General features: G+C 39.8%; 1 protein-coding gene across 7 annotated transcripts in view; it reads right to left on the reverse strand.

Annotated features, from left to right (window-relative positions):
• Window positions 1-26,005, reverse strand: part of LOC117763004 (suppressor of tumorigenicity 7 protein homolog) — a 54,455-nt gene that overhangs the window by 4,452 nt on the left and 23,998 nt on the right. For 3 of the 7 annotated variants that reach the window (XM_034587820.1, XM_034587823.1, XM_034587817.1), the window contains 13 exons: window positions 16,846-16,928; window positions 13,045-13,204; window positions 10,061-10,115; window positions 9,184-9,299; window positions 8,999-9,074; window positions 7,363-7,517; window positions 7,003-7,100; window positions 6,531-6,645; window positions 5,766-5,838; window positions 4,453-4,555; window positions 3,246-3,396; window positions 2,028-2,120; window positions 499-647 (listed from right to left, as the gene is read on the reverse strand). In XM_034587820.1, the coding sequence (XP_034443711.1) occupies window positions 499-647; window positions 2,028-2,120; window positions 3,246-3,396; window positions 4,453-4,555; window positions 5,766-5,838; window positions 6,531-6,645; window positions 7,003-7,100; window positions 7,363-7,517; window positions 8,999-9,074; window positions 9,184-9,299; window positions 10,061-10,115; window positions 13,045-13,204; window positions 16,846-16,928 (1,427 nt within the window). Of the gene's footprint in view, window positions 1-498; window positions 648-2,027; window positions 2,121-3,245; window positions 3,397-4,452; window positions 4,556-5,765; window positions 5,839-6,530; window positions 6,646-7,002; window positions 7,101-7,362; window positions 7,518-8,998; window positions 9,075-9,183; window positions 9,300-10,060; window positions 10,116-13,044; window positions 13,205-16,845; window positions 16,929-24,934; window positions 25,037-26,005 lie in introns of those variants that run through there. The other 4 variants (XM_034587821.1, XM_034587818.1, XM_034587822.1 and 1 more) reach the window with 3 other exon arrangements.

Here is a 26,005-nt window from a genome sequence, read left to right on the forward strand (position 1 = left end):
AGGAAGTAATTATGAGAATGTTTTTGCCATGACAAATTGCACCAAACCTCCTTGGGCAATTTACAATACACATACCAAGTGTGAAGCTGGAGGTGAGATATGTGTTACACACACAGACAGACGTTTGTGGAATAAGTAGGTAGATGTTAGTTTGTGAGATGTTAAATATCATGTGCAAAACAGAAATCATAGCCTGAAAACAGCACAAGTAGAAAGGTCAGAGGGTGACTAGATATATTGACCCATCCAGCAGACGTTATGGAACTGAAGCAGTTAGCTTTCAGTTAAATCCCTTGTTGACCAAAGTGAAGGAAAAGTTTCATATTAGCGAAAGGTCAATGTTCACTGACTTCATTCTGATTGTTTGTCTGAAGAATATCCACAGCAACTGACACGGTCATGTGGACACAAACTGTGATAGTGTGTGTGTGTGTGTGTGTGTGTGTGTGTGTGTGTGTGTGTGTGTGTGTGTGTGTGTGTGTGTGTGTGTGTACTCACAGCTTTAGCAAACACTCCCATGAGCTCGGGGAACTGGTGTGTGAGCAGAGCTAGCATGGCGGTGAAGGAGCAGAGACCGGCTGTGAAGAGGATGAAGAAGGGCAGCTCCTTCTTCGGGTAGACTGACACCTCGTGAAACACTGCTTCCACGTCAGACACAAACACACACACACACAGACACACACACAGACACACAAATATAATGTTAGTTTGGAGTAACACATTTACATCACACACATCTATAAATATACTTCACTGGTGGCAGGTAAAAAAAAAAATCTTAAGTCATGTGTACAGCAAACTTTACATTGTACAGAATGTTGTAAAGCAAATATTTCAATAATTCAAATTTACTTCCTCAATAAAATGTTGGTGAAACTAGAACCAAACTAAACTAAAAATCCTCTGAAATGAGAAGCCAATTGAGCACTTAAATAGAAGAGAAAGAATTTCCACAAAACGTCTACTTATTTGTTGTTTAAAGACTCTTCATGACTCTTCATGTGCTGTGTTGAACAGGGAGATTTTAAAGGCAGCAGTGCAGTCGTATGTAAACAGCAGACTTGCCTGATCAGGTTACTGATCAGCATCACGTTGATGATGGGATCAGGACTTAAACTTGTCGAACCAAAGTCTTTAGTCTGCTCTCTGAATTACAATGTGACATCAAAACTAACCAGATCAAACGTAAACAATGTAACAAAGACATGAAGCTTGATTCAGACTCTCAGGTGAGAAACTAAACCCAGAGAAGAAACTGTGGCAGGTTCTCCAACATACTCTGAACAAACTACCTGACAAGTACCTGAAACACGGTGTGCAGATGCCCAAGGGAGAACTGGCGCTGATGGTGGCAGCAAATATTGATCTGATTTAGGTTTTATTGTATGGATTTTTGTAAATAAAATGATTTTAGTGCCAAAAATTAGGCACAAACTGCTTCTGTCTCAGATGAAAACACAACAGTTGTAGCTGTTTGTTCCACAGACTGACAGTTTACATCGTCTTCTATGTGTCAGTCATCTTTAATGAGGCTGTAAATGAGTTAAAAACTAAACGTTTTTTTTCAGAGAGTGGGCAAATAATTGTCTTTAAATAAACTCAGTGGTTTGGTGTTGCACTGTAATAAACAGCATGTAAACAGACGTCGTCCCTGCTGCACAGAACCTCAACACTGTGTCGCCGCTGGTGGCTGCACGCCAACTTAATCGCGTGTGTGAGGACAGACGAGCTGCTGAGCAGACAGCAGGACGACACACGTCTCACATCAACCAACAAACTTCCACACAAAGAGGAATTAATCATCTAGTATAAAGGACACATTTTACCATTCAACTTTAGTGCCAAACTTAAAATTAGCATAATAAGAACTTTATGTATACTCTAGTTCCTGCAAAGCTTTCTAGTTCCAGGGTAAAAGTAATCATGAAACACACAGACAGGATTGACCTTTTAGGACTGTTGGCTTTTGGTTTATACTGAGTGAATATATGTGTGCATGTAGAAGTGTGTGTCAGGGCGTCTCTTACTGGGTAGCAGCTCTCTGTCGGCCGTCTCTGTGCAGATGGGGTAGGGATAGAACAGGTGACCCTTCTCTAGAGGATAGGGGATCATTCTGAATGCTACAAACACAGAAACACATACAGACAACATCAGTTTAAACCCAGGTCTCAGCACAGATAATTAATTCTTCAGCAGTAAACATGCAGGAACTCAAGAGTCACTTTACAGTTCTTTTAAGCTTGGTCTCATAAAGGCCGGAACGTCATCAGATTTTAAAGATGGAAGAATTCAAGATAGCAACTTTATTACGTATTTTTATCGATAGAAAGTTAATATAAAATCAATAATACAACATATATTATATATGATATAATCAGTGAATTTCATCAGAACTACATTAACATGGACCCTAATATTCTGATATTAGCCAGATTTAAACAATAGTCTGAAAAAGACACTGCAATGTAAACAGCATTTTTTTATTACCTTAACCTGAATAGGGTCATATGCAGAATAAGCACTAATAAGTTTAAGTCATGTGGAGTATTTTGAACTTCACATACTGTAGACATGTATACATCTTAATTGCATTACAGCATCCAATTGGAGATTTCAGAACTTTTTGTGACATGGACATACGTCAGTCATCAAGAGCTTGACGACAAATACCCTGGGTGTAAACAGGATAGAAGAATAATGAGAAGTTGAAACCTTCAGAATCTGACTATCCTCTGTGACATGTTAACATGGATATGATGGAATATTCCTTTAGCAGCTCATGTAAACATCATGATCAAAATAATTTATAATAAAAGTCGGAATAATAGTGTCCATGTAAATGTAGTTTTGGAAAAGGAATTATGCTCAAAATACTAGTTGTGCAGACAGATGACGATCTCATTAATCATTGACAAACTTTTACATTGTTTTGAATAATTATCATTTGTAGGAGTTAAAAATATATTGATAATTAAATTAAATTTGGACAGCTTTAGTTTCTCAACACACGCACAGACAGAGAACTGACACTGCTCCGTTTGTGGAATGGTTTCCTGCTGAAACAGATACTGAGTGCGGGGCACTGGGTTGATTCACTAAAATATTTTCGTATGCCTACAACAATCGTTTTTTGAACATTACAAATATCACAACAGCCCTAGCCTGTAACTATTCACGTGTTCTTGAAAGCAGTTGTGTGTCGTGTGCATGTGGTTTTGTTTGTATGTGCGTCAGTGTGTACTCACTGCCCTCCCAGGTGCAGTGCAGTAGGTTGAGCGCCCCCTCCACCCTTTTCCAGTGCTGCAAGTGGAAGAAGGCGTAGGCTATGGCCTCACTGTCGCCTCGCTTCAAGATGTGTTCTGGAGGAAGAATCAGACTCTTCATCTCCAGCAGATACTGAGGAGGAGGAGGAGGAAGCAAAGACAGATGACGGACAGGAGAGAGAAGAATAAAATGAAGAGGATTAAGTAACTGAAGTCAACTGTAACTTAAATGTAAGAGAAAACTCCAGACAATCTCACACTACTGACACTTAAGCTGCTTTCAGACTAAACGTTGGATAATCTGGGCTGTGTGTGAGAACACAAATGTCCAAGTGAGTTTCTCCTGCCAGCCCCCTAGTAGACACTTTGGATAAGGTCCGAGTGAACCCATGTGAGAAAACAGCAGGAGATTGTCTGGAGGATTCTTGCATTGGGACAGATGACAAACGAAAAATGAAAAAAACCCACAAACAAAACAGAATACAAATATCTCCGGATGAAAAGGCGGTGCCATACATGTTGACGAAAATGGTAATTTGAAAAGACAATGATATTCAATAGCTTTTGGTGATAAGAGCCAACGCAGGTGTAAACGAGAACACAGTGATCTCCACAGCAGGATTTAATACATCACATCCTGCCTCCTGCCCCACCCCTCACCTGAAGACTCCAGAGATTTCAGTGTTGTTTTGAATGTGTCTGAGCGGAGCATCTCTTGCTGTGTTCTTCATGTGTGAAAGTTTAACTCTGGTAAAGACCCCATTGTGTGGACATGTCTGAAAACGGCCATAAGACTTGAAATCTAATTGCAGCTCCTGCTTCAATTGAATACAGTTTACTAGAGTTCAACTAGATGAGTATTGATATTTTCAAGTTTTACTTTTTCTTTCTCTATGATCACATGGTTGTTAAACCGCTGTCACAATGTCCTCTTGAACAGTGGATCTACTCTTGGACTGAGAATATAAATGTTGTAGAGTTTGCACATCAGTGCTGAACCCTTCAGTGTCCGTTACAGTTTCTCAACCGCAGAGCACAGACAAGAAAAACTCCCCTCGCAGCCAATCGTCTTTTTTTTATGTGAACAGTTCAATAAATTTACATTCCACCGCTGTGTGACGTGATTTGTGTGTGACGACTTAGCAAGTGTGTAAAGTGTGTGTGCAGGTGGCGTTCCTCTTGGACTCACTTTGGGGACGTGAGGGTTGAACTCCACCGCTCTGTGGATGGCTTCTACTGCATTCATCTCTGCTGTGCTCAGCCCTCGTCTGGACGCTGCCTCTGGAGAGAACCTGCACAAACACACGAGTGATCATTCTTGGGATTGCACTACACTAGGTGATCACAAAAAAAACTCTGAATAAAGACATTGAAGTCCAACCTCCTCAGTTATCACTGAATAGCTGCTCTGCTTTAAATCACATAAATCCTAAGAATTATTGGCACAGTGGTTGCAGCATCATCTGGGTTGAAACCTGCAGGGCGATGCAGGAGCTCCAGTATCCTCTCATAGTCCATAGACATGCAGGTTAGGTTAAGTGGCCACACCAAATGGTCCACAGGTTTGAATTTGACCTTTTGTCCTTAATCTCTCGTCGTTTTACACAACCACAGTGTGCTGGTTACACTAATAGCAAATTGTAATGGAGAAAAAAGGTGTCTGAGTGATGATGTTAGTTTGTCATGAATCTGGTTGTCTGAGACAATCCAGCCTCTCCCCTCTGCCTCTCTAACAGTGGTACCTTCAGGGAACCACAGCAGCAGCAGAGACAGGACAGAGGACACATACTGATTCATGTCAGCTCGTATTTCTCTCTAACTTCACTAAAGAATATTGTTTATTTTACTGTCATGATATATTTGTTCATTGAGTTCAGCTGTTGTTAACATGACATGAACATTTTTTGGAATTAGAAAACAAAGAACAAACATTGACTTTGTAGCAGACAATGTAGGAGAAAACAACTCAATGACTCCCTACAAATTAATTAAAATGTGAAATATTTAAGATCAGTGTTTATGATGGGATAGTGGCATTAGAATGTACACGTTTATTTTATTTAATCTCTTAAAATTATGACTTTCCTATCGAAAAATTACTTTTTCTTGTAATATAACAATTTTATTCTCGTAATATTATGACTTAATTCTCAAAATCTCAGCATTGTATTTCTTCAACATGGCCCCAACACTCATATTGTGCAGTATAACTGTAGTATATTGTTTATCATCAGAAATAATCCTGTACTTCAGAGTGACCAGAGCTCTCTGGCGAGGCAGAAACACACACTCTTCACAATAACACTGATCATCCCCCCCGAGGTATCTCTGTTCTACACGGTTTACTGCCTGCCCTCTGTTCTACAGCACCACTGCTCCTCCCTGCTCTCACTCACAGACAACACGTCCCCCAGGCCATTATCAGCTTTATTTTAAACTCTAGCTGCACAGGTATGTCAGGCCTCTGTATGAGCATTGTAGCCGATGAAAAGTGATACTCACTTGTCCGATACCGCCCTTGCTTTGAGCAAGGCTGCTGTGTAGCATATTGTTGCAGATTTGGGTAAGCTAATATCTGTGGAGGAGACACAAAGCAGACAGGGAGAGAAAGGAAGGGGGATTTTAGTGAACATAGCAAAAGTTTGGAGTTACAGGTGATAGAGGGGAGGCGTGCGCTTAAGATCCTGCAGCTGCCCAAAGGGGCTAATGAATGAAGATAGCGGGTTTGGGTTTCATAGCTCTGAGGGTGTTTTGTTATCACTCAGCTCTTAGTTTTCAGTTATCTAACAGCTCAGTGTGATCTACTGTGTTTCATAGATATCATCATATCACAGATGATCAGGCTCCAAAGGACGGCGACAAAGAGAGTACAAACAAACTGAAGTGTTTGTCTTTGTTACAACACTGTGTTTTATCTCTATGTCAGCATAAGGGTTGCAACTAACAGCACAGTTATTCTGCTGCTTATTTGTTTCACTTCGATGGTCTACAATGTGTCAGGAAGTAAATTATGTTACATGAAACCTAACCTGTCCGACCAGTACAAACCCCAAAATAAGATAAGTTTATTATGACACAGAAATCCAGCAAAGATAAGAAGCTTAAACAAAACATGTTTAGCATTAAAGCTTGAAAACCCAATAGATTATAAAAAAGGTTTCTGATAAGTTCCCTGCTCTTTCTGGAAATACAGTGTTTGTCATACTGCTGAATGTTAAACGTACATCCAGAACATGAAGAGTGTGCGTGTGTGCATTTTTCCCTCACCGTCATACTTGGCCAGAACGGCCTGGACGTCTGCGTAGTTCTGGAGCTCTAGTAGTGACTCCAGCAGGTTCTCATGGATGTTGAACATACTGAGGAGAGGGAACTCCTTCATTAACTGGAAAACACACAACTGTTGTTACATGTAATACCGGAGAGGGGGCGACACATGCACAGCAGACATGAGGTTTGGGTCATCACTAGGCAGTTACAGTGTACAATCTGGTTACAATCATATAATTTCATGTGACGCTTGGATTGGCTGGCCAATGAGTGTCCTGTGTGTGTGTGTTGTGTTGCGTTGTTGTGTGGTGTGTGAGTGTATGTGTGTGTGTGTGTTGTGTTGCGTTGTTGTGTGTGGTGTGGTGTGTGTGTGTGTGTGTGTGTGTGTGTGTGTGTGTGTGTGTGTGTGTGTGTGTGTGTGTGTGTGTGTGTGTGTGTGTGTGTGTGTGTTGCTGGCAAGGTGTGTACTTACATCTCTCATCATTTTAACTGCCTCCCGTGTTCGGCCGAGCTTTCTGGAGCACATGGCCAATCTTCTCTTTATATACACCAACACATTGGTGTCTCTTCCTGGTAAATACACACACAAATAATTCAATAAATACAGATCAGTTTTAATATTACAATTAATATACATTTCATGTCGTTGAAAATCAATGAAACATGACCCCTAGTCAATGTCTGTGCAGGACATCACAGAATTCAAGAATCCTGAAATCTGTTTCTTAAATTAAAAATCATGATTAAGGCCCAAGAAGTGAGTTATAGCTGCAAGAAAATAAAAGACTATTCTGATTATTAGCAGTGCTGATAATGAGTGAATCATACTCACTGTGCTGGGCTTCATACTGTGTACCATGATGCTGGAGCTGCTGGCTGCGGCGGTAGCAGCTCTCTCCAGCTTTTAGTGCCTGTTTAAACAAACGTTCGGCCTCCATGATGGTGGTGGCCTCCTCCTCTGCCAGGAGGATATATGCTGTCGCACAACTGCAGGAGGAGAGGAGAGGGATTTAGATGTGAGAAGTGTGAGGAATAAGAGGAGACAATGACAAGATAGCAGGAGAAAGAGGGAAATAACAGAAAAGAAGAGGTATAGAGAACAAAGAGGAGTCAAAATGAAGGAAATATATGGATAGATAAGGAGAGACGATAAGGAGACAGAAAAGGAGCAGAAAGTGAAAGAGTAAGAAAAGAGAAGGAGGCAGCATGGGGAAGCAAAGGGAGCAAATATTTAACCGCGGTTATTTATAGTTTCCCATGTTTACTCTGAATATGCTTCTTTTTATTTCTCTCCTGTTACGCAGGGAATTAGACATACATCTATTCTCACATCCTTGTGAATTAATTAATTGGTTCACCAACACAGTGTACAGGGAATGTTGTTTGTCTACACAGCACTGCATCTCCAGACCATAAAACTGCTTTCAAGCCACTGATCAACAAAGATCTCCTCCGAGTCAACCAGCTGCCACAGCCTTGATTCCAACGGAGAGCAAAAATTCCTCCCCTGACTTTGTCGTCATAGACGCTGAAGATAAACCTAAACCGCTGTGAAAACAAGCTGTCATGTCTTCCCTCTGTGAATGATGCAGACACCCAGAGGGTCAATGTTTGACTAGATGCATCAAACATCTCCGACACAAGACAACCAGCAGTTCTCAATCCGTCAATTTATTAGACTGAAGGTCCACTCACGGGGTTCATTTCATTTTGGAGTTTAGGGTGAAATCAAGAATTTACTTTTTGTTTTTTCTGGGTTTTTTAGATGAATACAAGTTTTGACAGGAAATGACAGGGCCACCAGTGCTTTATCTATAGAAAAATAACAAAAGTAATGAAAGTATAGGCAGAGATACAGTAACAGTTAACTCTGCAGTCAAGGAGGTTATGTTTTTGTCTGCATTTGTTTGGCTGTCTGTTAGTTTCAGGATTACGCAGAAACTACTTGACAGATTACCACAGAACTTGGTGGAAGGATGTGGTATGGGTCAGGAGAGAACACGTTAATTATTGGTGCAGATCCAGATCAGGGGGCGGATCCAATAACGTTTTTTTTTCACTTTCTTTAACATTGCAAGATGTATGGTATGAGGTATGCACTCTCTGACTGAGCTCAGTATAACTTTGGCATAAACTCACTACTGCTTTCAAAGTGTATGTTTCCACAACAAGCTTACAGCTCTCCACAGACTGACGTATGATAGCATGATACTGATGTGATATGATAGTGTTCACAGGGCATTATCACATTATAACAAAGTGAACATTGCCTGACTGGGATATATATACACGTGCATGCATGGTTTAAATCACTCTTCCAAAGCTTTTCATCACAATTAAAGGGGGGGTTAAATCAATTAGTCTTGTTTTATGAAAATAGATTGCCCCCTTGCAATAAGTAACAGCTCCCTCAGTCACTTCATCCTGGCACCAGGCCTGTATCAACACATTGACTATTTCAAACTCACTCTTCAAGCTCCAGAGCTTCATGTGCTGCAGAGATACGGGCCTGTGGGTTCCTCTCTCTCCACGCCTTCTGCATTACTGCCAGCACACAAACACAGAAACATATTTACCACACACGCCCATTTAAGATGTGTGATTGTGCATATTCCAATGAGGGAAATAGTTATGTTTATTTGCATTTCCTTACTGGCGTCAGCGGGCCGGAGGTGGTCCGAGTCACAGGTGAAGAAGGTCTGGTGGTCTTGTGCCGACAGGTTCATGTCATAGTACGTCAGTGGCTCTCGACCGGTTACCCACGTATATCTGAACACCAGCATGGAGACAAAAGAAGACACATAAGTGATAAGCTACTGAATTGCAGCTCCAATATACATGACAATAGACAGAATAAAAGAATCCCAATGAAAGGTACAGAGAGAAGGACAAAATTAAGAAGAGAACGAGAGAAGCAAAGACCCGAGCAAATTGACATGCTCAGATATTAGATGTTCAGATCACAGAAGAGTCAGAGGCTGTGCTGACTTAATAAGAAATGTGCTTGACTCTGACTGGCCAAGGTGTAGATGGGGCTCAGCATGTGGGATGATAGGTGGAAAGAAAGACAGGATAATTACAATGTGAGGGAGGGAAAAGAGGAGTATGACTCAATGGGAGGAATGCGAGGCAGACACATCAAAGAGAGTATAAAAGCAGAATGGCAAGAGAATAGAGACACGTGAGGGAGCAAAGAAATGAAAGAAATCTGGGAGGAAAAATTGATGAGAGACAGCTAAAAGACAAAAAGGAGGAGGAAAGAAAATCAGGAGTAAATGACAAGGTGCTCATGAGGGAAAATGAACAAAACAAGGAAATGGAGGATTAGGAGAAAAAGAGAAAATAACTGTATCTGAGGAGAAAACACCAGACAGCTGACAGATCGTGAAGTGAGGAGAGGGAGTAGGAGAAGGAACAGAGACAGAGACAGTATATCAAACAGATAAAGGTGACAAACAGGGGAGGCTAACCCGGCGGCCCAGACCAGCCGAGGGTTTTCACACACAGGTAGCTGAGCTGCTGTCACTCACCGATTATACTCGGCTCCGCGAAATAAATTCAGAGGATTTCTCCATACTTTACATTCTGCGGGAGGGAGACAGAGAGAGAACAACACTGGTGATGAGTGTCAAGGGCAAAGTCGACATTCAGCCTCCTCGGTGCACATCAAAAGGCTCGGCTGTGTGTTCTGACATCCCCCCCCGCAGCTCGCTGACTGGCACATCGACCTCTCTGAGAGCGCAGCTGGCAGGAAGTGAAGGCCTTTAAAACTTCTCAGTGAACAAACGCTTTGTCAGAAAACAGTCACGAGCCCCTGATTTGGCTAATAGCACTTAACAGATGAATGAGCAGGTTACAGGATTTCACAATATGGCTGTTCAAGATGTTGCTACCTAAAATATCTTTAAACTTGGAGAGGCAGATATGTTCTGTTTATGTGTTGATTACACATCAAGATCATCTTATTTTGTTATGATGACTGATATTCAGCCTGCAAAAACAGTATAATATGCAATGTAATGATGTTATGTAATCGTGGGTTACCAGCTTTGGCTTGGGGGGAATATATAACAGAAAGCCTGTATTACAAACTGGAGCCTTGAATTATAGACTGCTGGGTCGGAAGGAGAAAAAGCATTGTGCGTTGTGGGGATTGGAGGAGGGAGCTTTAACGGCGCTAGAACCACAACAAATATTAGTTGGTCAGGATATCTCAGCCTCTTTCACTTTGATTTGGTATTAAAGTCTGTTCATTTAAACAATTTCCTGAAGTATCCCATTAACAGTGACTATTTGGGCTTCTTACTAATTACATCTGCCTAGGATGTCATGTTTTCATCTGCGTCTGTTTGTGTGTCGTTCTTTCTTTCTTAGCAGGATTAAGCAAAAACCACACAACCAATTTCTGTGAAATTTTGTGTGTAATTCCACATTTTTGTTAGTTTCTCTTTGCATAATTCATGGTTCTTGATGAAAAAAAATCTGACATATTTAGGGGACTAAATTTGGCAATTTGGTGCAGATCCAAAATCTTGATCTAGTGAATTTAATTGTGGTCTCATCAGCGGAAGTTGGATCTTGGTGAGATGAGTACTATACTGAGAGCCATTCTAGTTCAAATTTGAATTATATATCTATTCATTAACAGTTAAATCTAAAAGAATTTACATAATCTAAGAAAAACAAGAGCCAGGGGCAGTCTTTATATTTTTCGTTTTGTCCAATTATGAGTAACCTTAAGTCAAATACATTAAATTTACAAGGATATAAAACCAGAAAAACAGCACATCTTCATGGAGTCATTGAATGCTTGTTATCAATCAACAAACAACTCATTGATTGATCAGATAATGATTTCAGCACCCTTCATTGCCTTTCAACCTAACCACTGTCCCATCTACATCATGACAAGCAAATACAAATTTCTAGAAAAGGCACTGAAACAGCACTATCTTCATGAAGACGTGTACGGTCATATTAGAAACAACTGATTCACATACACCTTCTGAATTCATGCTGTGCTACCATATTAAGTGCAGACCTGTGACCAATCAATCAAATTGACTTCAATTGAAACTGACGACTGCTTTAACAAAGAATGGAGAGATTTTACACAGAGCAGATTATTAGTGAGAAAACTGAGGATTAGCACAGTTGAAATAATTAACCTGCCTTTCTTCCCTGCATCGTGCCTTGTTTATTTCACACAGCACACATAATCCTATTTAATTCAGTCGTTTGGCTGAAAACAAAAACAAGCTGTGTTACGTCTCCTCAGCGACATCGACGACAGAATCCTTTGAAGAAAACGTGCAGAGATTACAGTGATGCTGAGGTTAGTCATCATCTCTACCATTTTAACTTTAACTTTCATCACAACTTGGCACTAATACGATTTTAGCCTGAGTCACTAAATGTCTGATGGATTACAGATGCATGTGAAGGATAAATGTTTTCCTGCATAATCTGCAACGGAACCAAAGGCACTGAGGCACTAATTCAGCACTAAGACATTTCCTCTTTTTGAAATGAATGGATTTCCATGAGGAACCACAAACACATGGAGGGATTAACTGTGATCAAAGCGTCACTGATGTAGACAAGAGGCCACAAAACAGAGCTCATCCCCAGTGACTGTGGAGGATACTGCAGGACTGAATCCAATTTCTTACATCTCCTCCACTGTACTTCAACAGTGACAGTGTAGATGTTTGATGTGTAACTCAACATGTTTCTGGGTACATTATTAAAACACACATTTCTTCTTAAAGGGATAGTTCACCCAGATATGACTCTCTAACAGTACACCTAACCCCCCATCAACATAGTGGTGAGTAGATAATGAGTTAATTTTCATTTTTAGATGAACTACCCCTTTAAGGAAACATAAAAACGTGATGATTCTCTGAGTTCTGATGTTTTTCTGACCTTTTTCAAGATGGACATGAGGCAATCAGATCTGCAGTAAGTAAGCTCCATCAATCAATCCAATGGTATAATATTGTATGTTATATAATATAATTATATATTATATAATATAATTATATAAAATATTATATATCATATTTTAGTTGTGTATGATCAAATTGCTTCCATTGTTGTGTGTCAAGTCCAAGATAGTTTTATTCCCTCACAGAAGTATTATAAGGCTGCAACCAAACAACCTTTTAGTATCATTATATCTAATAATTATGTTCTTTAATAATCCATTGACTGCTCAGTGTATAAACTGTTACAAAAAAGAGAAAGATGTAATCTATATTCCCTGGAGCAACATCTGACATATTCAGATTGCAGATTCCTCACTATTTCACAAAACTCTCAAAATGTTCATAAACAGCATAAACTTGTTTCACAGTAAAACCAGCATAACTATTCACATTTTAAAAGTGAGAGCAAGTACATGTCTGACCAAATAATTACACTGATAAGTATTGGGAGAGTCAAAAGAGTACTAAACAACAAGGTGTTAACCTGAGACAGTAACACAGTCATGTACCAAATCAGCTCTTACCGGACACACTTTGTCGATTTGAGTCAGCCTCCCCATTACTGGTGTTGGAGTTGGTGGGGGAGCTGCTGTCCACTCCACCCAGCAGGGGGCGCAGATGACTTACAGACACCTGCTCAATGAAAGACGTCCCATATTTCCTGAAATACCACCACTCAAAGATCTGAGAAAAAAAGAAAGAAAGAAAAGAGAATCTTTAATTTAACCATTCACAAAGTGACGACCCCCTCCACCCTCACCTGGACACTAGACATGCTTTACATTACTGACCTACTGATTCCTACACATTGTGTTATTTCTTGTTGTTAAAATAAATGTCAGTTTGGTAACAGTCAACCCGTGTCATCTCCCTCCTTGTCACAATCTTTGAGCCGGGTTCTGACAAGAATCAATGTCTCTTGTAATTTTTTCATATTTCTTTTTGCATGTTCTTCTCTCAAATACACATATATGCTGTCTCTACAAAAGTGATTTAAGTCCATTAAACACAGCGATAGTAGATCTAGCCATATTCAGTGTTCAAACAGAGAATATTATTGGCTAGTAAATATAGCAGCGCTTAGCTGGTTGCTATTCCTTATCTGCATCTACCCTTATTCATGATTTTGCCCAGCTTGGACTAAACCGCCCCACTTATTAACACTTTCTGAATCAAAGAGTCCCACTCTTTGGCACACAGGCCAATGAGTGTAAAATTGGGTCTGTTGGGTCGTGTCTGAGTACCACGCAGATGGCAGAGAGGGGGTGTCAATTAACCTGCTCGAAAAGCAAGACACTGAACTCCGCACTGCTTCTGGTGAGAGAGTCTGTTCCACTGTCGTGCGTGTGCGTGTGTGTGTGTGTGTGTGTGTGTGTGTGTGTGTGTGTGTTTTTCCTCACCCTAGTCGAGGGTTATTGAAAGACAGGGAATGTCGCACGTTGTACAGATTGTTAAACCCTATGAGGCAAACTGGGATTTGTGAATATTAATTAAAAAAATATAATTGACTGGATTTAATACTTTAAGATGTTTTCATTCTAATCCACACTACACTGAATGCCAACTCAGGGGGCAAGTGATTGGTACCAGTTTCCTTCTACTTCACAACAAGAAGAACCAGGGGACTGCAACAAATGGTGCAGTTGCTACGGAGCCCTGATCTCATGTAGTGGGTCTGGGATCACATGATGAGACAAGGACACTGACTATGTTTACATGGACACTAATATTATGATATTAACCAGATTGGGTCAATGGTCTGAGTAAGACACTGCCATGTAAATAGTTATTCATACTCTGAATAAGCAATAATCAGATTAAGACATGTGGAGTTTTCTGACCTTTGTCACATTATGTAGACGTTTATACGTTTTGATCACATTATAATGCCGCATTGGGGTTTGCACACCGTTTTGCTACATCGATAGACAGCAGTTACTAACTGCTTGACAACCCATGCCCTGCATGTAAACTAGATGGAAAAATAAGAAGAATATAGTTTTTACTAAATTAGGACATGAACAATGGTATACGGTCATCGTACATTAAACTAATTCAGGTCGGGGCTTAAAACTGGCAGAATAACGTCAGACGTAGTGACGTAATAAGTGTGGTCCCACTTACTGCACCTCTCATGAAGTCAATTTATAAATAAGAACCATTCAGGCAATAGTTGTCAAAGCATCCTCACTTTACAAGATGAACTTCACAAGTAACCTTTGCATAGTACCATACATGAAAATAGGCACCAGGTTGCTTTGGTGGGGCAGCTAACTGTAGGAGAATATTATATTTGAAAAACTACACCCTTTCTTATCAATCCAACAGACTGAACAACAGCAACCCACTGCTTTATCTCCACTCAACATGCATGGTATACTTGTTGGAGCACGCGTGTATTCAGTTTAGAATCACAGGCCTCTCTAGCCCCCCTGGTGCTGGACTCAGTACACTGGCTACATGTCAATTTAGGATTGAATTTAAAATCAGCCTGATTACATTTAAGGCTTTTCACAACTTGGGGACACAATATATCAGTGAATCATTGACCCCATACAGACTCACTGGGCGTCTGAAGTTGTCAATGTTCAAGACCTGTGGTGACAATGGTTTTTCTGTATTGGCCTCCAGGTTATGGATCAGTCTTCCTCCGAGGGTCAGGTCAACAAAAAGTGTTTCCAAGTGTTTGCATCTAATCTAAAGCCCCACCTTTTTATTTTTTATTGATGGTCCCTGCCCTGATTTGTGCCTTTTTTTTAATATGTATGTATTCATATGTGTGTTTATATTTCCACTTCGTGAAGTACTTTGTAACCCTGGTTTAAAAAATAAGAAAGTGCCGTATGAATCAGTACTTAATTATTAATTTTAATGAGAGATGAGAGTTTCACTATGAAACAAACATTCAGATTACTGATTAGAGCTATTTGAATGGATGTACAGATTGCCATCTGGCAACGCTGCTATACTGTCAGCCTCTGCCTGAGTGAGGAAGTGATAACACATTTTGATGGCGCATGTCTCAAACTCTTCAGTGGAAAATTACCTAATTAGGACATGAACATCAAATTACAGAGAAAAAATCTGTAGCATTTTGACCAAACCAATTGGCTTCCACATGTCTTAATCATCTCACAGAGCATGTGCGAAGCTCAACACAATCTCTAAGCAGCCTACGCATATTGGCCAATGGCCCACAGGGAAGAGAGAGTGAGTTAATTATGAGAGGAAGCATTTCAAAATACAGACCCACCACTGTTGCACAGTTAGCCATTTCTGTGAAGAACTTGAAAGAGAGAGAAAACACCTGCCTCCTGCTTATAGGAAAAGAAGGGCTAACAGCTTCATTAAAGTCCCTTCCTGCTTTAATGATGTTTGTCACATCTTTCTTCTGTTTACATCTAAACGAGGATGTCAGCAGACGAGCACTCTTTGCAAAGCTGGGGATTGAGGGGCAGTTGCAACCAACCTACATCTCAGACATGCATTAAACCCAACATTTTGCAGTAGTTGACTTCTCTAGATCAGCTGAGGAAAAGTGCCTTGCCCAGGGGCACCTCAGTGAGCACAGAACGGCTTGGAACCATTAATCATCAGATCGGTGCACGCTGCAATTAACTATCAGTGTTTAATGCACAGAGTAGAGTGGTGCACCGGTAGAGGTTGTGCAATGGGTAAAAAACATATTTATATAATTCACAGTATGTTTTTTTGCTGGAGAAATCTGAAATGAAAATGATCGTACAGTAATATTAAAATCTAATTCAGCTTATATAAAAACCTAGTCAGCCGCAAGGGTTGTTTTATTGTGAAAGGCTAATTCACTTCCGCTCAGATAACCATCAATCTACAGACATCTTTATACATAAAAAGCAAAAACACTAAAATTGTGTTGCAAGGTGTGAGGCCATAATGATATACAGTGACAATGCCAGAGGCTGACATTTTTTGGTACTTCATCTCATGCACCACTTAATGAGTATGGATTTTCTCTCTGTTCAGCTCCTCGTGGCCTCTGGACCTGTGATTAAAACACTAACAAATTACCTCCTGGGCTCACCTAGGACGTCATCTTTTTGAAGCAACCAGAACAATGTACAATGAGTATGACAGGAGGGAGGTTAAGTACTGCAGTTACACCCGACATGTTGTAGTATTGTATAGTGCAGTTCTTTTCAGCAAGTGATACCTCTGCTATAAGATTACTTCAGAAGTCAGTTTTGCTAATAAAATCATTTCTAGCATCACAAGAATAATAGTTTCAAAACTGATACCAGCACCAGATTCAATATAATAAGATGAAAAGTGAAAATATAGTATCTTACCAATATGAGTCCTGATATGAGGGAGGAAGTGCCCGTCAGAGCCACGTAAAACTTGGGCGTGAGGGTGTTGAGAAACATGCTTACTGTGGAGGAGACACAAGACAGACAGATTAAGGTTAAAGCTTGCTATTAAATACTAGAAACTCTCTTCTACACCAAATGGCAAAACTTGGGAGAAGATATTTGTAGAATCAAATGATGGATGATCATATAAAACTAGGACATGTCTACAGAGAAGTCTAGTAAAAGCCTGCAAGTAAAACATCAAAAAGACTCAACATTCAAGGCCAGTTGTTATTCCAAGACTTGAAAGCTTCATGAAAAAAAGAACACATCATCCACATACAGTGTTTGGCATTTCCCAGAGATCCCTGCTGCTCAGACGTGAAATTACACAACACCAGGGGACCAGCGTAAGCTTCAGCTACAGAGTGAGGGAGCACTGTGGGTAGGAAACCATTGAGGAAACTAAGCTATAACTGGCAGCCTTTGCTGAAACACAAAAGTCACAAGCAATTCACAAAATCTCAGCAAGCAAAAAATAACTCTGAGCATGGAAAATGTCATGTAGATGGAGTGGAAACAATGGTGCAGTAGTTGGCCTTGAACTCTGACTACTGCAGGGAGCAGGAGGCTACACATCCTCGCAGCCTGCATTTTATTCACGCTGACTGAACTCATGCCAGGTTGAGAGATGAACCAATGTATCTACTACTCTTATCAGTGGATCAACAATGATGTGAAGGGGCTTAAAACTGCATTTCTTATTATTGTGCAATGTATTATGAATCAACAGAAAATGAATCAACTAAATAATTATTTTTAAAAGGAAAAATTACAAGAGTTTTCCATTTACAGCTTCTCAAATGGGCTTATTTTCAATTGACTTGACTTTCAATTAGGTACATTTTATTACATCATCCTGTGCTGTGAAAATTATACCCATAATTTTTCACTATTTCCTGTCATTGATTAGGTAATAAATTTGACCCCTTCAATAATATAATTCATCAATTAATCAAGAAGAAATCTGCAGATTAATCCAAAATGAAAATGAAAAGCATCAAATGAACGATGCTTAACATGAGCATTGTAACAATCAAGCAATACTTATAGGGGGATGTCATGATGACATTCTTTGTACCACATCATTTTTATATATGCTTTATATATGGTACTTTACGATGCAGCGATACATCGACAAATGTATTTCTCTACAATGCATAAGGTAATTTTCCGACTTCATTCTGACTTCTTCACGACGTCACTTATATGACATCATATGATGAAGAATAACTGTCTGACCATTAAAAGCTTTATATCGTCTGTCTATCCCAAGTGTGTATTTTGGACCATATTTTGACTGACCTCCGAAGTAATATTCCCACCAAGTTTGGTGAAACACACTTACATCCAGATAAGTCAGTGGGCAGGGTAAAAATCATTAGCTGCCTAGAAGTTTTCTGATTTATCTTGATAAAACAAAAACTTGGATTTCTATCTGATGTATTTCTGAGTACCTCGTTTCCTGTGGACTGCAAAAAATTACAACTCACAATCAATGAGCCACATTAATTAAGACTCACATCATCATCATCACCAATAATTATTACACATACAAAAGTATTCCTAGTCTACCAGGAAATGACAGTATATGTGGCAGAGATGTTCCTGCACTACTGTCCTGTGGACCACATTTATTGGTACTGCTGCAAGCTAGTTTGTTGGAAGGGGTCACTGTGACTGAGGCAGTTTTTAATGCCTGTGATCAAATTGTGCCTCAAGGATGAAACAAGAATCTCTCTCTCATCTGTTTGCAGTTTGGGTTTTCAATTACACAAACATCTCTTTGAGAAAAAATCACTGATAACTAAATTGAAAGCTTTGACCTTTCTGTTGCTTTTCAGAGAACTGTTTATCGTTTTAAATCTAACAACACTGGCTTGTTTTTTCAGACTGCAATTTAACTTCTGATGAATTATGATCATAAAGGCCTGCTTTGTTGGGCAGGATGCAGGTAAGGAGGAGCAACATTAACGGACTGATTACCCAGAAAAACTTGAGAGACAAACAAGAAAGCAAGCTAATGTGACTACGATCACATAGCAGGGACAGCATCTGAAGAACGACCTGCTTGGAGAGATTTACTGCTAAACGGCTTGCATCACACCTCAAACAAATCTTTGCATCTACTTGTGCTCAGAAACGCAAACCTGGAGGCGTCAGAATTTACAATCTGTTGCCCAAAGATTCTTCAATGTATGACTTAATGTGTCTGAGAGCTTGTATGGTTGGTCTGTGTCAGTGCACAGGGAAACGCCAGTAGGAAAGATGGTGACTTTCATCACAACTGACAGGAATGTCTGTGAAAACTACAAATATACAGCACAGATGAAAAAGGAAACAGAAAATGTCTTTACCAGTAAACTGGGACTATGGATTCAACTAATGTTTGGTAACATCCCAGAATGTATCATTAATTCTACTGGTGGCGAGAGGTGACCCCCCCCCCCTCCTGCATTAGGACCGCTGCAGGATTCTGCGAGCGTTACTAAAAGATACTGAACTGATAGGCCACAGCATTTGGGTGGGGGTGTTGGGTACATGGAGTCACACAGAGAGGATAGGGCGGGTGGGACAAAGACCCCACTCAGATGAACCCCACCATCACACGCACACACACACACACGTGCATCAACCAAGTGCAGCTGGAGAGCTATTCATTGCTGTGAAGTGGGGGCTCTCGTCTTAGCAGAAAAGGGTCTTTCAGAATGGCCGTGGTGAAACATGCCTAACAGCTGCTGTCAGCCTGCACGGAGGATACTGCTGCCTGCCTGGCTGGCAAAGGCTCGTCTCATCTTCTCAGTCAATGCCTTTTGCCTTAATTGTTTGTTTATTCAAATTAAAAAAAATAGCAGGGCAGGTATAATCCTGGAAGTCCTGCAATCAAGTCCCACTGACAGACATCATTCATCCTCCTTGTATGATTTCATTACATCACCCTCGGGTAGAGTTATAACATGGATTTCCCATTTGGATATCAACTCAGTTTCAAACTAAATTAACCTAAAATGTAATCAAGCCTCAATGTCACGCAATTAACTTTAGAATCAGAACAAGATGTCAGATCCTGAACAAAATGTCCCAGTGTCACAGTGATAGTTTAAAAAGATAGGCATGTAATCAAAATGTTTTTTACAAGTGTTTAAAACTGTTCAGACTTTCCAGGAATATGAAGTTCTTTCTAGAGACAATTATGAATGAACTTAAATAACACTCTGAGCTTTGTCTGAAATTCAGTGCATGCCCGAAAGCAGCTTTGCTGGCTAACTGGTTCAAATCATGTGTCCTGTTGTCACCGAATCACCAAGTCCGACCTGCTCACCCACTGCAAATATCTCTGGATCCAAGAAACCTGCAAAGTGTTTAAAATACTTCTTGCTTCTACCTAATAAAGCACCTACAGCATTTATCTACAATTATATTAAACAGAGAAAAGCAAAGAATCCTCATAAAAAGCTGGCAATGCTGAAAACCTTTTCAATCAGTTATCAAAATTGAAGCTAATTAATTGATTTAGGACTAAAAGTCATTGATTCATCCAACAATATATTTTCTGGTGAATCCATTGGTCTGTCAAATACTTTATATTTCTTCTCAAATTACCACTAAATGTGGTTTACTACAGCCTCATGCAACCTTTCAGCTCTAAATCAACTGACAAAAAAAGCAAACAACAGTTTTTAAATAGAGGAGACTATTTCTCTTTTGCTTATTTTCATTGCTGAGCGATGATCCAAACTCGTGACCTTTTCTTTTGCCACAAGTTTTCTTTCCTACCTCTTTGGCAGCTAGCACTCCTGCAAGCATGTTGGGAGGATGAAGTGATAAATTGAAGGGACAAATTCTAACAGACAGACTCAGGACTAAATGTCACCGGAGACAACAGGAGATGTGACCTTTCTTGAAGCGGGGACGGTTGACAGACCGCTGGCCTGACTGGAATGATTAAAGACACCCACTGAGACACAAAGAAACACGCACACATTCAAACATATAATCACACTCAAGAATGCACAGTCACACACACATACAATTATGTCCTTTAACAACAAAACGGAACAAACGGAAAGTGTATTTCATTAAGTATTAAAGAAAACTGCCACTAATATTACTACCATCACATGTTTTAGTAGGCTGTTGCATATACTGCCTTACAACAGACATTACTTAAAATAACTTCAACATTTATCTCTAAGAGACCCGAAGGCATAGTTGGAACATAACGCTGTGTGATATAAGAATATCGTGTGACAATGGAAAAACATCTATCATTTCACATGATGCCTTTATCACCTAATTCGCTGTGATGCTAATCACTCTTTTTATGTTCGTCCACAGAACATGGATGCTGGCAGGAAATCTGCATGAAGGTAACACAAACAATAATGACAACTATAATAATAATTGTATATTATATCACAGAGCTGTCTCCGGAACAGACTCAACAGATGTGGCATCTATTGCACTTCTGTCCATCCTGGGAGTGAGATCCTTCACATGTGGCTGTCTGAGGTTTCTACGTTCTTTTCCCCTGTTAAAAGTTATATTTTTGTAGTTTTTCCTTACTGTTGTTGAGGGTTAAGGGCAGAGGATGCCACACCTTGTTAAAGCCCTATGAGACAAATTGTGATTCATGAATACGGGCTATACAAATAAAATTTGATTGATTGATTGATTGAATATATACCTAACCTCTTTTACCATCAACGCTAGAAACAGTACAGAGCCACAACAGTAGCCGGTTGCTCAAAACAAATCCCGGACTCGGATATAGTCTGGGATTTTGCCTGCGACACAACATATGGCGAGAAAATCGTGAAGATGGAAGAAAGCAACAACTGGTGTTTTAATGTAACATCTGCAAAGACATGGACACAATTTACACAACTGAGTAAAGGTAGAAGTAATGAATGACAATGCCTGAAGATGATCTCTCATAGATCTTCTAGAGAATACAGATTGCTGACAGCTGTTAGTACAGTGTGCATATATTTTGTTTGATTCTTGCTTTCAGTGTAAACACATAATAACGGGTGTTATCTGGATATGAAATAACCTATCAGGGTATGAGATTTTAACCCCATTCAGAGCTGGTATTGACATCTGTCCTGAGTTATCTGATCACATCAGTTCAGGTGTGAACAGACTTATGCATCCCTAATGCCTCTTGAGATCTGATCACTGGGAGGTGGTGTTGGACTGTTGGGCCACATTCTTTTATCAATGTGAGCCAAAATGTTACCTGGGTAACATATGAAGGACCACCTACTCAGCTGATGTCCTCTGACCCACTACAGTTTCACAATGAAATTTACAATTTTTTACACTTTTCAATGTTAAAACCTTGATTCTTTTTTTTTTTGCTTGTGCTATGATCAAAAAGATAAAGCCAACTAGGGTTGGGCGATATCTTTTTTTACTAGAGTTAAATTAATTCTCGAGAAGGCAGATCATTATATTAGTAAAATAAAATGAGAAAACACCTAAAACAATTACCGACGTCCCCCAAAAAACAGCGTTCAATGGACTCTATGAAATTGGCCAATTGCCAAAAAACAATACATTTGTCCAATCACCCAACCCAAAAGCCAACAAGACCTCAAACCTCCAGCATTAGTAGTTGGACTTGAAAATGGCTTTTGTAAATACAGCTGTCCTACATGTGTTACATATGAAGCTCTAATGTGTTTGCTACAGTTTGCTATTACAATGTCCGCCCAAAGCACAGTATAAAACTGAGTCCTGCTGTCATGTGGTTCCTGAGTGAATATGCCCGGCTTCTCCACATCTAAATAAGGGTTGAGATGGACAGATGAAAAGTGGTATGGGGATATTGTCAGTATATTTGATTGACTGAAAATTCATCTAAAGTCTGTTTGAAACCTTTAAATTTCAGAGCATGAAGTAATCATCCATTAATCCAATCATTGGAGTAAGAAACATGAGCCAAAGGTAGGAGCTCCAGCTGCATCCTAACCTGGTTTGTAAAGTCACTCTGGCTCAGCTGCTCATGCCTAAAATGTCTGTTGGCAAGGCCGATTAGGTGCTCATGTGGCTGGCCCTGACTGATGGGACTGTTAGCAGAACCTGTCTGGGTCTAACTACCTCTGTTGACCTTTGAGCAAAAGAGTGTGTAGCCAACATCTGTCAAAGCAGTAATGGTCGGCAATGTAGTCTGTGTGATGTGTAAAATGTATTAATAATCAGAGTTTGATTTCTCAGTTCCTCCAGTCCACATGTCCAAGTGTCGAAGAAACTTTATCACAAATTACCCCAGTATACCAGTGTGTCTGTGTGGAAACGGCATGCAGTGTTAAGTGCTCTGAGGGGTTGATAAGACTAGAAAAGTGCTGTGTACATGCAGTCCATTTACCATTTATATGAATAACACTGTTGGATGCTAGACACATTCTCAAATAGGGTTCTTGGATGCACCGACCAGAACAACAACAAGAATAAACATTATAGCCGCCATTTGTGCATTAAATTACACGTTGAAGTATTAGCAGCACTGCTAAATACATCCTAACCAAATGTATGTTCAATATAAAGAAATATCAACCAAGGACAAATCCTTCATATATTGTTTTAATTGGGACCAACTGATTCAGTGCATCAGGTGCTGATACCAAAGTAATTTACTTTGGAGTGACACAATCCATGTACCCATATTGATTTCATGGTCTTGCTTTTTTTATCTAGCATAAATATGTGATAATGCAATTTAGATCCCATAGCTTAATTGTTCTAGCACAAATCAATTCATTAGTACTTAAACACTTCTTCAAAGATCTCCAGATGTCCCCACTCATTTTCTATTTTTTGGAACTAGTGCATAGAAATCTGTTGGTTGATAATAAATTGCTCTGCTATTGATTTGTTGCAATTTTGAAAAACATTAAAGCAGTTGCCATAGCAATTTGCAATCCTATATCTTTATCTGAAGCTTAACCTAGTTCAAATAAATAGCTTTTATATGTATTGTATTTTTGTATATTTTTGCTCTCTCAAAAGCATGTGGTTTACTACAGCCTCATGCAACCTTGCACATAATACCTTTAATACCAAGAATAATAAGTGATAATTATAATAACAAATTAAAGGAAAGCAGTTTAAATTTTCAGCACAAAAGAACATCCTGAATTTGTCAAATTGTTTAAAATCTTGTCTTCAATGATATCTTTTTTTAATGATGCCATTATCCTTGCTAACTAAAAGGTAATTCATTTTATTGATTTATCAATTAGTGTGGGTTTAATTTTGTGTCTAAAAAACAGCAACATAATGTCATGTATTTTAAGCATTATTGTCTTCTTTTGGTAAAAACGGCTTTTGATTTTACAGCTTCGTTCTCATTGTTCAATGTCGGTGATGCACTCTAAATATAAAAATTGCTTTGTTGAGCCCCAAAATACTTTGGCATTATCATTTTCGTTTTATGTCAATAAAACAACAGGAAAAGGGAGAAGAGAAAACGAGGCTTTAGTTATTGATTTTTGTGGCTTTTCTTGCCAGCTGATAGAAAAGGCAATTCCATGGCTGTATTCATTCCAAATAACAACCAAGATGTTGTGCAGGATTCTGCAAAGGCAGACCAAGTCTGTCAAGCAACCTTTTATTTCTAATTATTTCCCATAACCACAGATAATAAAAGAAAACAAACACATGGGACATCGGCAGAAATAAATACAAAGCTTGAATTCTGATCCCTTTCGCTGCCCTGTGTAAACACAGATATCAGCTAGTGAATACTTCACACTAACACAGATATAGCCTACTACTAAGACATAAAGAGGCAAGCAACACATGCGCGCGCACGTACACACACACACACAAAACAGCCAGCAGGCCTTCGCCCACGCGCTGAGCAAACCCTCCACTTCATGAATATCAATACAAAATGTACAGGGCCACCTGCTGTACACAATACAAAGGCCATTTGCAAGTGAAAGATCAGAAACACAGCTAAGGTTCAGTTCCTGACTACACATAGCAGAGGACCAAATGAAGCCACCACATTACTTACCCTCCATTCCACTGACACATCCACCAGAGCCACCTACACACTAACAAGGCCTTTTGAATAAAAATATCTTTGTTGATGACACAGTGAAAGTGGATTTTTTTTTTTTCTCTTCCACCACAAATCAAAATTGTGTTTCTCCACAGACAGTCCTCCTCCACAGAGCAGTGTAAGCAGCAGCTAGCCGTCTTTCATAGGGCACATTTACTAGTGGGGCTCCTGAAACGGTTAGCTTTCCTTGATAGGCTGCTGTCTGTGAGTGACAGCCGGCCAAGACAATTGTGAGCCGACTCTGTCATGCTCTCACTCTAGTAACCCAGTAGAATAAGGACAGGGAGGGGGGTCTGTAGATACCAGTCCAGCCAATCAATAACATGGATTTTAATGAAGGGGGATCAGGGGCGGGGTTCTCCTTAGCCTCCTGCTGCAAAGGTAACCATGACAACCCCTAAATGACCCTACAAGAAAATGGATGAAGGAGCCTGCCCAGTGTAGATTTACGGATAGGCAAGACTCTGTCATTCAGTCTTGTGTTTACTGTAATGGAAATCAGATTATTATTTGTTTTTAATTCAGAGCCTTCCAGAGAATAAATTCAGATTTTAAGCAACAGCTATTTGAGGCAGTACAGTTAATCACAACACTCAAGATTCTACTCCTAGCATTAACTCAGTATCACTCCAGTCTTCCAGATTGTCAGTGACCGGTTCAATGTAGAAAGTGGGGGGGGTTAACTGCTTTTCTCTAGAACCCCCGTACAGCAGTCGTTAGGAGAGGCTGAAACATTAGCATTTGCTTTCACCCGACACAGAAATTCCCACTTGATCCGCTGATTAGATGAGCAACCTTCTGGTCACAAGGCACTTTGTTTCTTTTTTCCGCTTGCTAAGATAGGACAACAGGGGAGAGAGCAGTGAAATTAAATGGCTGACAAGGTTAGCTGCAGTTCTATGCTAGCGTTTGAGCATGATGATGACAAATGCGGTGATTTCCCTCTACGAGATCCCACTGAACTGATTTCATTAACGCTGCGCTTCCTTGAAGATCCACAAAGAGTTTCACGCATGCAGTCTT

The sequence above is a fragment of the Hippoglossus hippoglossus genome, chromosome 6 (assembly GCF_009819705.1).
Source record: "Hippoglossus hippoglossus isolate fHipHip1 chromosome 6, fHipHip1.pri, whole genome shotgun sequence".
Classification (NCBI taxonomy): Eukaryota; Metazoa; Chordata; class Actinopteri; order Pleuronectiformes; family Pleuronectidae; genus Hippoglossus; species Hippoglossus hippoglossus.